A 17,449-nucleotide genomic window follows, 5' to 3' on the forward strand; every position below is an offset into this window, starting at 1 on the left:
ACTAGTCTTTCATATTTACTTTGTTCTTCTTCTGACAGTAGTCTAATAGGTTTAGTTACTCTGTACCTTTTTTTCTGCTGGTTTCTAAAAACTGGTATAACCCGTTTCAGTTGTATTCCGACTATAAAGTGATATGTGTCTGCAGCTGGTCCTCTATATGTTCTTATGTTCTTTATACATTTTTCCATGTCTTTTTCGACGAGCACATGATCTATTTGGTTTATGGTTTTCCCATGTGGTGATCTCCATGTTACTTGGTATATTCTTTTCTGTTGAAAGTACGTGCTCATAACGATCATGTTTCTTTCTTTTGCAAAATCTATTAAGAGGTGACCATTTTCATTCGTTGTTTCATCCAGACTTTATTTTCCTATGGTGGGTGTATATATTTCTTCTTTTCCTATTTTGGCATTAGCATCACCTAGTACTATTTTTATATCGTATTTGGGAATATTTTCGAATACTGTATCTATTTGACTGTAGAAGTCTTCCTTTACCTCTATGTTTTTCTCTTCAGTCGGTGCATCTCTCTCTCTCCCTCTTGTCGTTTCCCCATTACTGAGGATCGTGATTTCTTCCAATATTCCTAAAAATCTTTCTCCATTGGTCTCTATTTTCAGCTACTCTAAGAGCTCCGCAGAATGAGTTTCCATCTGAATTCTTTATTTGATCGGACCATCTAGTTGGTGAGCGTCCTCTTGATCTTCTCCCCGGAACGTTTCCAGAGACTATTAATCTCTACAAACTGTCGTCACCTCTGCGAACCACGTGACCAAAGAATTGCAGAATTCGTTGCAGACATATTGTGGACAGCCTTTTTTTAATATTGAGTTGGTTTAGAATGGAAACGTTTGTTCTATGAGCTGTCTATGGTATGCGCAGCATTCTTCTCCAGCACCACATCTCACAGGCATCAATTTTTTGGTGCTCGCATGCGCAAAGAGTCCAAGTCTCTGCTCCGTATAGAAATATTGAGAATACAAGGGCATTCACCAGTCTCATCTTGATATTTTGAGAAATAGATCTGTCTTTCCAAACTTTAGTTAGGCGACTCATTGCATTTTTTGCCATACCAATACGTCTCCGAACTTCTGCTTCACAGTTGCCATCGTTAGTTATACTAGACCCGAGATAGACAAAGGTGTTTACTATCTGGTATTCCTGTAACATGTTAGTCAGTTGAATAGTGTCGAATCTGTCGACCACCATTATTTTTGTCTTAGCTTTATTGATTTTCAGACCATCTTTATTGCTTTCGTGCTCAACTCTTCGCAGAAGATCAAACATTTCCTGCTCATTTGCTGCTATAAGTGAAGTGTTATTAGCAAATCTCAAGTTGGAGATTTTCCTATCCTTCTAAAGGCTCATCCTTCTAAAACCATCCTCATGACATGTTCACCATAAATGTTAAATAAGTCAGGTGACAACACGCATCCTTGTCTAACACCTCTCTCGGTCTTGAATTGGTTTGAGAACTTCTGATCTAGTCGTAATGTCGCTATATTAGACTGGTACAGATTTTTAATAAGTGTCAACAGGTGCATTGGTGCGCCCATCTCTACTAAAATTGACCACATATTTATCCAGCTTACACAATCAAATGCCTTTTGGTAGTAAACGAAGCATATAATCATAGGTACTTGAAATTCTCTAGACTTTTCAATAAGTTGTCTCAGGTTCAGGATTTGTTCCCTTGTACCTTTACCCTTTAGAAATCCCGCTTGTTCCTGGGGTATTTGGTAATGTAGACAGGTTTTTAATCTGTTTTTGATGATATGCAACAAGATTTTACTAGCATGTGTTATTAGTGACAGTGTGCGGTAGTTTTCACATCTGGTAGTAGTTCCTTTTTTGTGTAGCGGGATATAAATTGAGGTGCACCAATCAGATGGCCATTTTCCTGAATTCCAAACAGCGACACAGATAGAATGGATGACATGTAGTACTTTGTCACCTAGTAACTGTAGTATTTCATATGGTATTGAATCAATGCCTGGGGATTTATTTCTCTTTAGTGATTCAATTGTATCTTTGACTTCAGCGAGTAAGACAGTAGGTTCTCTAGGGTAGTTAGAGGGCCACTGATTTTCTGCTGATACCTCGTTATTTTTATATAGCTCGTCACAGTAGTTTCGCCATTTTTCCAATATTTCGTCAGTATCGGTCTTTAGATTACCTTCCTTATCTATTACAGACCACGTTTGACGTTTAAATTCTCTGGTAAGGAGTGTGATCTTCTGGAATAAATCCCTCAGTTTATTTCGACAGCCATGTTCCTCTATCTCTCTGCATATTTGAGAGATGTAATCAGCTTTGTCTTTGCGGCACTGTTTTTTGATTTCTTTCGATAACTCTCTGTATTCATCGTTTGTTCCGTGTCTAGCTTTGTGTTATTTTCTGCGTTGAATAACAGTCCACGTATTATCGGATATCCATGGCTTACGGCCAGTGGAAACCGCTGTCTCACAGTCTTTTGCAGCCTCGATTACCTTATCTTTGAAATAAATCCTTATCTTATCCGATTACCTTATCTTTGAAAGTCACTATCTACTTGGTCTAAAGAGAGAGCTTCTTCTAGGTTGTGTTGGAAGTCATTGATTTTTGATGGATTTAGAGACATGACTTTTCTCTGGGGTCTTCTTTTGGGAACTTTAAAAACGAAGTCGAACGTTCAGTACCAGGAGTTGATGATCGCTTTCACAGTCTGCGCCAGGATATGTTTTACAGTTGATGGCCGACGACTTCCATCTTGATCTTATTAGGATGCAGTCTATTTGATTCCTTGCTGTTTCTACATTCTAGGTCTATGATGTTGATCTACAAGATGTTGTTCTACACAGAACTCCACTAGACGGTCGCCATTCTCATTTCTCTGTCCCAGTCCATGTTTGCCCAGCACTCCTTCAATATTTTCATTAGATGACCCCACTTTGGCGTTAAAATCTCCAAAAATTATGATGAGTTCACGTTTCGGAATAGCGCGAACAGTTTCTTCTAGACGACCATAGAACCTGTTGATGTCTTCTTCTTGTGCAGCTGTTGTAGGAGCGTATACCTAGACAAGGTGTAGGGTATTGGTGGATATTCTCATTTTAAGGGATATTCTGCCATCAATAGTATTATATCCAATTACGCAGTCGTTAAGTTTAGAGGGTACAATTATTGCGACTCCATTTGTACTTTTGTTATCTGGGCCTGAAAAATAGACGACGTTGCCAGCAGTTGTTTTAAAATGCTCTTTACCTCTCCAGTGAGTTTCAGAGAGTCCCAGTACCGAAAGATTGCGGTCTGCCATTTCTTTTTCAATTATGTGTAACTTTCCTGGGTTTTGGATCAGTCCCTGGACGTTCCATGTACCAATTCGCTGACATTTTCTTAAATTAAATGAAAATTTGGATTCAGTCTCACAATTTCTGCCAGGTGCCTGGTCCCTCACACCTTGGCAGCCGGTAGCAAATTTTACACCATCTGACCCGGAACCAAGATGGCGTGAGTCGGATCGCTACACATTCCATCTTCACTTACTGAAATTGTCATCGTCATGGGAAGAAATTCTCTTGGGAAAATAGTGCATTGGTTTCCCTTTGAATTCTGCAACGCTGTATATGTGCCGTTTCTGTGGCTATGATTCTCGCAGCATGGTCAGTTTTGTAACAACCAGCTGCCACTGTCCAACCTATCACCATGTCTGGCTACCCTCACTTAGTTTAGCCTGCAGACCAATGCAGTTGCCCGGGATGTGGCACGTGGAGCCATAAGTGGTGAGAGTTGAGTGCCTTATGAGGACCAGTTATCAAAAACAATCTCCCGTCGATGACGTTTCATGTGGTCGTTCCAATAAAAGGTGCTACCTCTATAACACATTCCTACACCCCACATCGGTGCATGTATGTTTAAAAATGTTATTTTTTGGTATTTTCCTCTTATTCTTAGTATGCATATTCTCTCTGAAATTGGTTTAAAATCAACGATTAGATCTTTCAACTTTTTGTTTACTACAAATCCTGTGCCTAACATTCTATTTTCCCCTCCGCTATTAAAAAATAAATAGTCATTTATTTCCATTGAGTTTTGGCCTAGTTGTTCCGTTTCTTGTATTGCTACTATTTCGAATTTATATTTTTTGCATTCATCTACTAGGTGTTTCAGTTTTCCTTCTTCGTATGTTCCTCTTCGTCGATCGGATAGCTCAGTGCGACTAGCGGCTGACCCGCACTTCACTTCGCCGTGAGGTACGAGAGTTCAAGCCCAGCCCAGGCCATCGGAAAACAAAAAGGCTAACGCGTCAGTATAAAATTCTAAATATGAATCTGGCGCTTAGACCTGAATATGCGGGCATCTGATCGACCTATGAAGGAGCAGTACGGCAAGGGATAAGGGCTTGCGGCTCGGTGATACTCCCCCATAGATCCCTACCGAAGGGCGTTGACGCCTAATAACGGTGTATATACATATGTTCCTCTTACATTCCATGTTCCTACTAATATATGTTCGTTTACGGGCTTCTTTTCATTAATAATCTGTACATTTTGTCTATTTCGTGTACCTTTACTTTGCCATGTCATCTCCGTTATTTCAGTCTGCTTTAGTTGTATTGCTAAGTTTTTTGGTTGTATATTTTTCTCTTTTATGAGTTGTTGTTGACTGCTATTCCATGTCCATATTTCACCATTAATGATTAGCTTCTGGTATCCTATTTTTACATTTTTTTCATTATGCCTCGCTACCATAGCTTTGCTTCTAATTTCTTTCTGGATAATTCTTTCTTCTTTTGACATATCATCATTAATATAGATTCTTTCGTCCTTTTTGGTTTTTAATTTACCTTTATTTTTCATTATTTCAATTTTGTTTTTCACGCTGTTAAGTTCCACTATGACAGTATTTTCTCCTATTTTCCTGCTCCATTTACATCTACTGAAACTTGTAGCTCTATTTCTATAAAATTCTCTATATCCCCTCGTAAAACTTTCTGATCATTTGTATCAATTTTTATTCCTTGTATTAGTACATTTTTTAAGACGTAGTACCTCTTATAAGAATAGGAAGACTAAGATGTGCAGGACATCTAGCAAGATCACAGCATAGCAACCCTCCTAGAAGAATTCTTATGTCACAACCGGTGGGAAGTAGAAATAGGGGTAGGCCAAAACTTAGATGGAAAGATGGCGTAGATGAGGATGGGAGAAAAATAGGCGCAGCAAACTGGCAACGGTTGGCAATGGATAGGACTGACTGGCGTAATAGACTTGGGAAGGTCGAGGCTCTTTCATAGGGCTGTAGCACCATTGATGATGATGATTATTACATTTTTCCTCTTTCTTTCATTTTCCAATTTCTCTATTTTTCATTTGCTTTACTAATTTCTTTTTCTTATCGATCTATTTGTTTTATAGCTTTTTCGTTTGTTTCTCGCACTTTTTTATTTCATCTTTGTAGCCGCTTTGTTGATCTTTCAGTTCTTTAATTTCATTCTTTAGTTGTGTGATTTCGTCTCCAGATCTATATTGTTCTTTTTTTATGTCTTTTATATCCATTGCTAATTCTCACATCATTTTCATCATGTTCCTCCTCTTCCCTTCTCCTTTTCATTTCATCAGCTAATTCGCTATCTGAACTCATTGTTCTTAATTCCTAGCTATTTTTCGTGCTAGAGTTATTAGTCAATGCGTCACGGGTGAAGTTTCGTGGAGAACTCTACTCACAGTTCAAATTCCCACCCGCGCCCGCGCTGGCCGTTACTAATTTTCCAGCACTTTTATTCCTAGGTAAAAATCAAAATCCGACCCTGGTTATCTGTTTATAATAACATTAATTATATTATAATAAAGTTTTCTACTTTCAGCTGATTCTGTTTATTAATATGCTTTATTTTCCTGTAGAAATACACCATTCACAATAATATTATATTGTTTTGTTTCCACCTACTGTAAAACCTGCTTTGTTTACATTCGATATCACACAAGTTTTTATCACTTTACACAAGAATTTAATTCCTTATCGTTGGGATTACTTTTATTTTTTACTAAACATCTATTCCTATGTAAAATCATCCAATAAACACGATGGTTTAATTATTTTTCCGCTAGCTACTGTAGTTTTCGAGAAAATTGCGTAAAATCTCCTATTTAACAATTTTCCGGATTTCCTTGCATTTTCTCGCAAAAAAGCACATCTATTTTTATGTAAAATCGTCCAATAAACACCATGGTTTGATTATTTTTCCGCTAGCCACTGTAGTTTTCGAGAAAATTGCGAAAAATCTCTATTTTACGGTTTTTTTCGGATTTTCCGGAATTTTCTCGCAAAAAAGCACCTCTATTTTTATGTAAAATCGTCCAATAAACACGATGGTTTAATTATTTTTCCGCTAGCTGCTGTAGTTGCCGAGAAAATTGCGAAAAATCTCTATTTTACGATTTTTCCGGATTTCCCGGCATTTTGTCGCAAAAAAGAACATCTATTTTTATGTAAAATCGTCCAATGAACACGATGGTTTGATTATTTTTCTGCTAGCTATTGTAGTTTTCAAGAAAACTGCAGAAAAGCTCTATTTTACGATTTTTCCGGATTTCCCGGCATTTTCTCGCAAAACTAATTTCAGATTCGGATTCCTGAGGGTCGAAAACATATTTGCAAAAGGTTTTCGTCTTCTTTGCCAATTTTGAGCAGTTGAGAATATTTCAGTGGACTAAGTAATAGCTAGTTGAAATTAGTGTAGACGAGTAGGTTTGCTGCAATTATATTAAAGTACATATTTTTAGATTTCAAATCCGATTATTTTAGAGAACCTATAAGCAGTCTATCTGAAATACCCTGTATGTAATCAGTGGCGTAGCTAGCCCCCAGAGGTCCCTTATTAAAGTTTGTCGTAACACCCTTTCCACGACTGATATGGGAGAGTCCTAAAGAAATGTTCAACAAAAAAAGCAGAAATGCTTGTATTGAACAAAATGTTTATTAAAAATAGTTATGAAGGATACGATTTTCTTTAATATTGTTTTACAATAATTGCTTTTAAACTATACTAATTACTTTAAACCGACCTTTAAAATTTTATATTCCCATTTTGACTTAATGTCATTATTGTTTCAGCTCGTAGTGATAATGAAGGTGGAGAGGTGAGAGGCAGGAGTAGAAACACAAGACGGGACGACCCCAGGAGGCATACATTAGGAGGTGATCAACAGTATTTAGCTATGTCTGGTCAGGGTGGACCTTTATCTAGGACAATGGACCTTGAGGTAATTAAATTTTATACTTGGTTTACCTTTACAATTAGAATTGGGGAGTGTACTGAAAGTGGTCAGTAGCTAAAAGCACGTTGTGTATTATATGTAATGTATTGTATAGGAATATTTATACCGTATATAATATATACAAGGACATTTACGAAAACTACAAATTTCTCAGTTCACTTTCCCATTTCATTTTCTATATTTGACATGATAATTTATAGTAAACTATTTATTTTTATGGATTTTTAATTAACGTTAAGATGGGTCCGACTACAATAAAGTAAGGGAATTTAAGTTTTTAAAGACATTGGCAGTTACAATTTTTTGTATTATACAAAACTGGAAGATGACATAGTAAGATTAAAAAAAACGACGATCTTAGAACAAATCTTCTTTAGTTTACCATTGTTTATCTTTTAGTTACCATCTCTCGGGACGTGGATATTTGCTAAATACATACATATTTCCTTGTCATTTGGTACAAAAGATATTTCCTATATCATTTGTACCTCCATCTTCAAAATTTAATAGTACCAAAATTACCGGCACTCAAATTTATCTGTTTGTCCTTCGTGTAGTGTACCGGGTGTCCCAATAAGAATGGCTCTCAGGAAGAATATCTCAGGAACCGCTTATAGTACAGCTTTGAGAAAAAAATATTTATAACAAAAGTTGCCTCGGGAAAAGCCTGGAAATTATTTTCATAATTGTAGGTCCACCGCTAGAGGGCGTAATTGAATATCAAAAATTAAAAAATCAAAATTTTACAAAATTTAACTAATGAAAGGGCACTGGAAATCCAATCATCGTATTCTTCATAAAATTATGCGCATATTTGATTTCACAAGTTTAAGTCTACCTTTGCAAATAAGAGGTGGGGGTGAGTGGGAACCTTCTTATGAAAAAATGGCTGTAAGTCCGGTTCTGCTAAATTGAATTTTGCATACTTAGTCTTGTTGAAAACAGCTTTTTATCGCCAATGTACTTGTCATATTTTCGAAATAGCCTAATAAGTAAAGCGCAAGCTAGTAGGCGTTATTTAATTATTTTCAGAAATCTAGTTTTCTTTGGAAATATTAAATACAAGTATGCATTTTTAATCCTGTATTACAAAATTAGACCAAATTAGCAACATAATACCGAAAACCGCATGTCGATACCTTTTTTCTATCTCGAGATATCTTAAGAAACGTGTAAATTTTAAGCAACTGTAATGTCACCGGTAAACGAAGTTAAGGAAAAGTAGTGTGCTATGGAAAAAACAAAGCAGCATTTTCCAGATGTAAACGTATATAATTAATTAAAACAACAATAAGACAAACAACACTATAAAATATAAGAAAGAAATAAAAGCAACTACATACTTACTTAGTTACGACCCAAATGTTCAAGTTGTTGCCCATCATTTTCGATGCAAGTATTTACTCTTTCAAGAGTAGATTGAACAGCAGTCTCAATTTCTGCTTTCGCAATGCTTTGAATGGCGTTTCGTATTCTCTAGATTCTAGATCATGTTTTATCGAGTAGTGGTCCAAGCGGCAAAAACAAAGTCTTTAATCCGTCCCCATAAATAAAAATCTGAAACAGTTAAATATGTTGCTATTCAATCTACTCTTGAAAGAGCAAATGCTTGCATCGAAAATGATGAGCAACAATTTGAACATTTAGGCAGTCACTAAGACTAAGTAAGTAGTTGATTTTATTTCTTTGTTATATTATATAGTGTTGTTAGTCTTATTGTTGTTTTAATTAAATATACAGTAGGAAAAATAAAAGAATACCCATGAACGAACATATAAAACACGCTGTATTTTCCTGTCACCGTGTCATACAAAAAATTGGCCAGAGCAAGTACATGTAATAATTATTATTACATGTAGTAGCGCTGGGCAATTTTCTTTGTGGCGCGGTGACAGGAAAATACAGCGTGTTTTATATGTTCGTTCATGGGTATTCTTTCATTTTTCCGACTGTATACGTTTACATCTGGAAAATGTTTATTTGTTTTTTCCATAGAACATTACTTTTCCTTAACCTCGTTTACCGGTGACAGTAATAGTTATGTTTAATTTACACATTTCTTAAGATATCTCGAGATAGAAAAAAGGTATCGACATGCGGTTTTTGGTATTATGTTGCTAATTTGGTCTCATTTTGTAATACAATATTAAAAATGCATACTTGTATTTAATATTTTCCAAAAAAAAAACTAGATTTCTGAAAATAATTAAATAACGATTCCTAGCTTGCATAATACTTATTAGGCTATTTCGAAAATATTAGACTTACATTGACGAAAAAGAGCTGTTTTCAACAAGATGAAGTATGCAAAATTCGATTTAGCAGAACCGGACTTACAGCCATTTTTTCATATGAAAGTTCCCACTCACCCCCACCTCTTATTTGCAAAGGTAGACTTAAACTTGTGAAATCAAATATGCGCATAATTTTATGAAGAATACGATGATTAGATTTCCAGTGCCCTTTCATTAGGTAAATTATGTAAAATTTTGATTTTTTAATTTTGATATTCAATTACGCCTTATAGCGGTAGACATACAATTATGAAAATAATTTCCAGGCTTTTCCCGAGGCAACTGTTATAAATATTTTTTTCTCAAAGCTCTACTAATAAACGGTTCCTGAGATATGGCCGAGAGCCATTCTTATTGGGACACCCGGTACATTAAGTATTTGTTAGATACAATATGTTAATTTAAGTTGCCACCAATCAGACAAAATTAATGGCATTCGAGGATCCTTCATTTTCTTGACGAAATGCCCCTGAAGATGCTTTGGGAGTGAAAGTATACTTGGGCAAGTTTAAATAAAATTCAGTGCTCGATACCTGCCTTTCATTTTGTAAAAATTTAAAATTTTAGTATTTTCAAACACGCCAATAAACGTACATTTGTATCGGAAGGGACAAATAATAGAGCAGGCAATAGTCCAAGAGGCAGCGCTGAAAAATCTCTTTAAATTTACTAAAGCTTTTTCACAGTTGATTACTGTGATTGTGTAGAGAAACATACTGCGGTTGGTCAAGCGAAACGTAGAACAGGGGTTACTGAGAGGGTATCAAAATTGCTTTCCTACGAAGGTAGTTAAATCCATTTACTAAGGCTGAAAATCAGTACACACATTCTAAATTAAATATAAATAAAATTTATTATAGTCGGTCAGCTGGATGACGGGACAGAGCCGGTCGGTCGGCCCCAGTGAATGTACAGGGTTATTCACTATATTTTGACCCCCTTGTAAACTGCTTCATTTACAGAATTAGGAAAAAATGTAAAATATAAAAGTTATTCGATTGTTAAATTATGATTTTTAGACATATACATTGTACTAGTGACGTCATCCATTTGGCCGTGATGATGTAATTGACTATTTTTTTAAAAGAGAATAGGGGTCGAGTGCTAGCTCATTTGAAAGGTTATTCAATTCCCTATTCAGTAATATAAACATTAACATGACTAATTATACAGGGTGTCCAAAAAATTTTTTTTAATTAAATTAATTGTTTAATTAATAATTAAATTTTTTTTAAACACCCTGTATAAATAATGATCTTAGTGTTTATAGCACTATATAGAGAATTGAATTACGTTTCAAATGAGCTAGTACACGACCCCTATTCTTATTTAAAAAATAGTCGATTACGTCATTACACCCAGTTGGATGACGTCACTAGTACGATATATATGTCAAAAAATCATAATTAAAAAGTCAAATAACTTTTGTATTTTACATTTTTTTTCTAATTCTGTAAATAAAGCAGTTTACAAGGGGGTCAAAATATAGTGAATAACCCTGTACTTTCATTGGGGCCGACCGACCAGCTCTGTCCCGTCATACAGCTGACCGACTATAATAACTTTTATTTATATTCAATTTAGAATGTGTGTACTGATTTTCAGCCTTAGTAAATGGATTTAATTACCTTCGTAGGAAAGCAACTTTGATACCCTCTCAGTAACCCCTCAGTGTTCTACGTTTCGCTTGACCGACCGCAGTATGTTTCTCTACACACTCACAGTAATCAACTGTGAAAAATCTAGCTTTAGTAAATTCAAAGAGATTTTTCAGCGCTGCCTCTCCGTCTATAACTTCAATAAAATATTTGGGAGCAAATGTCAATAGCCAATGTAACCCAGAAAAAGAAATCTTATATCTTATATCTTATATCCCGTATCTTAATATCAAGAACTAACAAGCGAGGAAAACACTTATGAGCATGCAACAATTTTTTACAAGAGTAGTCTTAGACTGGAGCTCAGAATCCGAATGATCAGATGTTACGTTTTTTGTGTCTTGCTGTAAGGCTACGAAAGTTGGACAATGGAATCTAAAATAGAAAAAAGAATATGTCTTTGAGATGGACAGATGGGTGCTGATAATTCCCTGTTTAAACAGCTACAAAAAGTAACTAACAATGAGGTACCTCGGCGCATGAGCAAACAGAACGAATAACTAAGAATAATCGAAGAACAAAAAAGATACAATGGTCCAAGTAATAAAGCTTTTCACCTCGAAATTTTTACAGAATGGATCGATTTGCTTGAAAATTTGAGAATAAGTAGTGAATAGTCCAAGGATCAAAATCTATATGATGCTGAAAGGCGCTTTTACCATGGGGGTGGTTGCCGCCCCATCTCGGGGGTGGAAATTTTTTAATATATTTTGACTGTAAAAGTTGATAAAAACGTTCATTCTAAGCAAAAAATGTTCTATACATTTTTTTGATAAAATTAATAGTTTTCGATTTATTCGCTATCGAAAGTGTTAGTTTTATATCGAAAAAATCAATATTTTTCGATATACTCATTTACTATTCGCTCAATTTTTGCCGTAGAAAAATTTTTTTTAAACCAAATTCCTGGAAATTAAATACCCCACAATTTCATATTTAAACATTTTTTGTATCTCTGATCAGGCGCGGATACAGGGGGGGGGGGCTCAACGGGTCCATGGACCCCCTATTGTATTTAGTCCATCAGTATTTTTATTATTTATTATTTTTTTCTGTTAACTCTAACTTTAAGCCATCAGTACAACACTAAATTACACGACAACCGCTTCCAAAGAATTGAAAGAAGGCATAAAATCTAATAAAACACCCTTCTCTGAAAAATAATCTGCAGGCGCATTTGTTTGGGCACTGGTGGAACCATAAACAACGGAAATATTTTCCTCAATTCAAAGAATAACAAAAATGATATTTTAAAATACAAATACATTACATTGAGTATAAACCTTATCTCATGAAAAGTCACGTTTCAAATTTGCGATACAATAAAGATATAAAAATTTGTATTTTACTAGATAATCCATGTGTACCTACTCATTGATGGTAGAAAGGTTAATCTTTATGGTAAAGAACGACCAGTGAGATTAATAGTCGTGAATTGTGTATCAATCCTTTTGATACCGTAGGTATCTGGGATTATATAGTGTTTTTTATCCTTAGAGTAAGTGTGAGTCGTATGGCTAAATCTGGAAAATATAATATTATTTGAGGTAGGTCTGCCCCCCCCCCCTATTATGAATTTCTAGATCCGTGCCTGTCTCTGATGCTAATCTTTCTATTCTGAAAAATGGCATTATTTATTAAATTACAAAAATTCTTTATTCGCTTTTAACTCCAATTTTTTAAAAACTAATCATCCTAAGCCAGTCAAACTTCTAGAATCTATTAATAATACACAAATAAATAAGAATCAATAAGTTCAATGACTAATACATACATATATAAAGAAGAATGAATAAGGCCAATGACTAAAAACACCGCTAACTTTTTTTTCAAAAAAATATATTGATTTTTTAGCCGTAACTTTATTATTTTTTATGTTAGAAAGTTTGGTAAAAAAGAATTTTGTAGGTTTTTACAAGATGTATAAATAGCCTATTAATATTAAATCTTTTTAAAATCCTCAGTTGCAAAAAGAGGTGACTTTGAACAGGTTGGTAAAGGTGGTTTTTGCATGTTATTTCAAGATTTAATTGTCAACATCTGACTAAATCTTTGCCGTAGAAAAAATTTTTGCAAATTAAGTTCTTAGAAATTAAATAAGCTACAATTTCATATTTAAAAATTTTTTCGTATCGCTAACGCTAATCTTTCTATTCTGAAGAAAAGGCCATTTTTTCCATACTGCAAAAATTCGATATTCGCTTTTAACTCCATTTATTTAAAAACTAATCATTCTAAGCCGGTCAAACTTCTAGAACCTATTAATAATACATAAATAAAGAAGACCAAATTATAAGGTCAATAACTATTTTTAATTAGGATGGTAATTAGGTGGTTGCTTTCGATCACTTTTTCGCTGAAAAAAATAGGGACTTTTCATTATAAGTCACTTAATTTTTGAGTTAGATACTTTTTTTTTCTTGAGATAAATATTTTTATATACTTTAAATTAGTTTAAATAAGTTATCCTCGAAAAATGCACAGTTTTCCCGTCTTTCACTTTGAAACTACAATATTTAGCATTTGACAAAGAAGAGCTAACATATAATAAAGTATAGTTCGATTACTATTGGTCTTAAACAAAATTAAAAAAAAAACTGTTTTGTTTATTTTTTCAAAAGGTACATTTTTGTTGAGTAAAGTTATTTTGATATAACGAAAACTTTTGGAGTTATTAGCAGAAAACATTGATTTTTTCGATATAAAACTTTCGATGGCGAATAAATCGAAAACTGTTAATTTTATCAAAAAATGTATAGAATGTTTTTGCTTAGAATGAATGTTTTTATCAACTGTTGCGGCAAAAATATAATAAAAAATTTCCACCACCGAGATGGGGTGGCAACCATCCCCATGGTAGAAGCGCCTTTCGGTATCATATAGATTTTGGTTCTTGGACTATACACTACCTATCATCGGTCCATTCTGTAAAAATTGCGAGGTTTTGTCCTATTTTAAGTTTCATTACTTCGACTACAATGCTTGGGTCATGTGTTGATAGGTAAAAATAGAGTTCTGCAAATCATATTGAAAGGTGAAGTACAAGGCAAAAGATGCCAGACCTCGTGGCTAAAAATACCGTTTATAGAAAAATTCCACACAAGAAAAAATTACATTTTGGAAAAAAGATTCAAATTGATTAGAAAGTAATGAACGGGGTTATTCACTATATTTTGACCACCCTGTAAAGCCCTTTATTTACAGAATTAGAAAAAAATGTAAAATACAAAAGTTATTCGATTTTTAAAATATGATTTTTTAACATATAAAACATACTAGTGACGTCATCTATCTGGGCGTGATGACGTAATCGACTATTTCTTTAAATGAGAATAAGAGTCGTGTGCTAGCTCATTTGAAAGGTAATTCAATTCTCTATTCAGTAATATAAACATTCAGATAATTATTTATACAGGGTGTCCAAGAATGTTTTTTTTATATTAAAATAAATTGACACAAAAAGAAGAATGTATGTAATTTATTTAATTTATAATACATTTTACTGCTGTTAGAAAACCGAAATACAGTAAAACCTGTGTTAACGGCCACCTGTCAAAACCGGTCACCTGAAATAGCCGGCCAATTTCAAAGTTCCCCAAACCAAAATTTGTGGACTACAAAACCTGGTATTACCGGCCACCTTTTTATATCGGCAATAGTTCTGTCATTTTTAGTGACCGTTATTGACAGGTTTTACTGTAAAAGTTTATTTCACAGATAAACATTGATTTTTGCTTAAATTCAATGTTCAAACTGCCAAGAGGCAGATGGGTGGCAGATTGAACATTGAATTTAAGTGAAAAGTAATGTTTATTTGTTGAATAAACATTTATTTCTATTTTCTCTCAGCAGTAGAATGTATTTTGAATTAAATAAATTACACACATTCTTCTTTTTGTGTCAATTAATTTAATTTAAAAAATTTTTTTGTACACCCTGTATAATTAATCATGTTAATATTTATTTTATTAAATAGGGAATTGAATAACTTTTCAAATGAGCTAGCACTCGACCCCTATTCCCATTTAAAAAAAATAGTCGATTACGTCATTACGCCCAAAAGGATGACGCCACTAGTACGATATGTATTATGTCAAAAAATCATAATTTAAAAATAGAATAACTTTTGTATTTTACATTTTTTTCTAATTTTGTAAATAAAGCAGTTTACAGAGGGGTCAAAATATAGTGAATAACCGTTTACATTAGTATTAAAGTTATTGGATACAATATTTTATAAATTAGTGTACTCGTATTTATTTATATATGTATATATTAACAACTAAGTGAAATATTTTGAAGAGGACTCAAACTCTCAAATATAAAATTAGGTACTAATAATTGTATAGTAAAATATATCCAAATACACCATACACTACACCTGGCGTCACGCTTTTATGACGATGCTTATAAAGCTAAGAACACCAGAAAATTTCCATAATTTCACTGAAGGGTTGAAACTAAATTGATTCAGTAAATATTTCCATTATGGCGGATATCCACTACCAACTGGATGGAAGCCAATTAATTTAAGGTAGAACACACGATCGTGAGTTTGAATACCCAAATTTTGAAACAACGGCAAGTTTATCGTAGAGAATAATTATTAGCGTAGCTAGTTTTGTTTGTTTGTCACGAGAAACATACTACATTCTAACTATGGATTTGAAGTATAATTAATATAGGCCAGGAACCAAAGCTTTTCACCTCGCAATTTTCACAGAAAATAAATAGTGGATAGTCCAAGGATCAAAATCTATATGGTTCCGAAAGGCTATTTTACCATGGGGGTGGTTGCCACCCAATCTCGGGGGCAAAAATTTTATATTATATGTTGAATGCAAAAGTTAATAAAATTATTCATTCTAAGCAAAAAATGTTCTATAAATTTTTTTGATAAAATTAATAGTTTTTGATTTATTCGCTATCAAAAGCGTTAGTTTTGTATAGAAAAAATCAATGTTCTTCGATATACTCATTTACGATTCACTCAATTTTTCCAAAAAAATTTTTTCAAACCAAGTTCTTGGGAATTAAATAACCTACAATTTTATATTAACACATTCTTTCGTATCTCTAATGCTAATCTTTCTATTCTGAAGAAAATGGCATTTCTTACCAAACTACAAAAATTCGTTATTTGCTTTTCAACAACTCCAGTTTTTCTTAAACTAATCATTCTAAGTCAGTCAAACTTCTACAAATATTAATAATACCCAAATAAATAAGAATCAATAAGTTCAATGAATAAAAACACCGCTAACTTACATTCTTATGCTTCCAATTGGATTTATCGTTTTTTTTTTCAAAAAAATATATTGTTTTTTACAAGATCTATAAGCGTATTAATATTAAATATTCTTAAAATCCTCAGTTTCAAAAAGAGGTGACTTTAAAAAGGTTGGTAAAGGTGGTTTTAGCATGTTTTAATGGTTATTAGCTCACTCAGTTTCTGCCGTACAAAAAAATTTTTCAAATCAGATTCTTGAGAAGTAAATAAGCTAAAATATAATATTAAAACATATTTTCGCATCTCTGATGCTAATCTTGCTATTCTGAAGACAAGGCCATTTTTTCCAAACTACAAAAATTCGTTATTCGCTTTTAACTCCCTTTTTTTTTAATTAATCATTCTAAGCCCGTCAAACTTCTAGAGCCTATTAATAAATACACAAATAAAAAAGACCAAATAAGGTGAATGACTAATTTTAATTAGAGTGGTGATTAGGGGGTTGCTTGCGATCACTTTTTCGCTGAAAAAAAAAATAGGGACTGACATTCTTTTCATTGCAAGTCACTTAATTTTTGAGTTAAAGACTTTTTTATTTCTGAAGAGAGATACTTTTAAGTACTTTAAATTAGTTTCAACAAGTTGTCCTCAAAAAATGCATAGTTTTTCCGTATTTTGTCTTTGAAACTACAATATTTAGCATTTGACGAAGAAGAGCCAACATATAATAAAGTATAGCTCGATATTACTATTGGTCTTAAAGAAAATTTAAGACAACGGCTTTGTTTATTTTTTTAAAGGTACATTTTTTAAGTAAAGTTGTTTTGATAAAACGAAAACTTTTGGAGTTATTAGCAGAAAACTTATTAAAAACATTGATTTTTTCTATATATCAAAAAAATTTTATCAAAAAAATGTATAGAAGGTTTTTTGCTTAGAATGAATGTTTTTACCAACTCTTGCGACTAAAATATAATGAAAAATTTCCACCCATGAGATAGGGTGGCA

General features: G+C 33.5%; 1 protein-coding gene across 1 annotated transcript in view; it reads left to right on the top strand.

Annotated features, from left to right (window-relative positions):
• The window catches only part of LOC114325310 (coiled-coil domain-containing protein CG32809-like), an 837,016-nt gene that overhangs the window by 722,786 nt on the left and 96,781 nt on the right, over positions 1 to 17,449 (top strand). The window contains exon 4 of the mRNA XM_050653062.1: positions 7,096 to 7,244. Within this exon, the coding sequence (XP_050509019.1) occupies positions 7,096 to 7,244 (149 nt within the window). The remainder of the gene's footprint in view (positions 1 to 7,095; positions 7,245 to 17,449) is intronic.

The sequence above is a fragment of the Diabrotica virgifera genome, chromosome 6, assembly GCF_917563875.1.
Source record: "Diabrotica virgifera virgifera chromosome 6, PGI_DIABVI_V3a".
NCBI lineage: Eukaryota > Metazoa > Arthropoda > Insecta > Coleoptera > Chrysomelidae > Diabrotica > Diabrotica virgifera.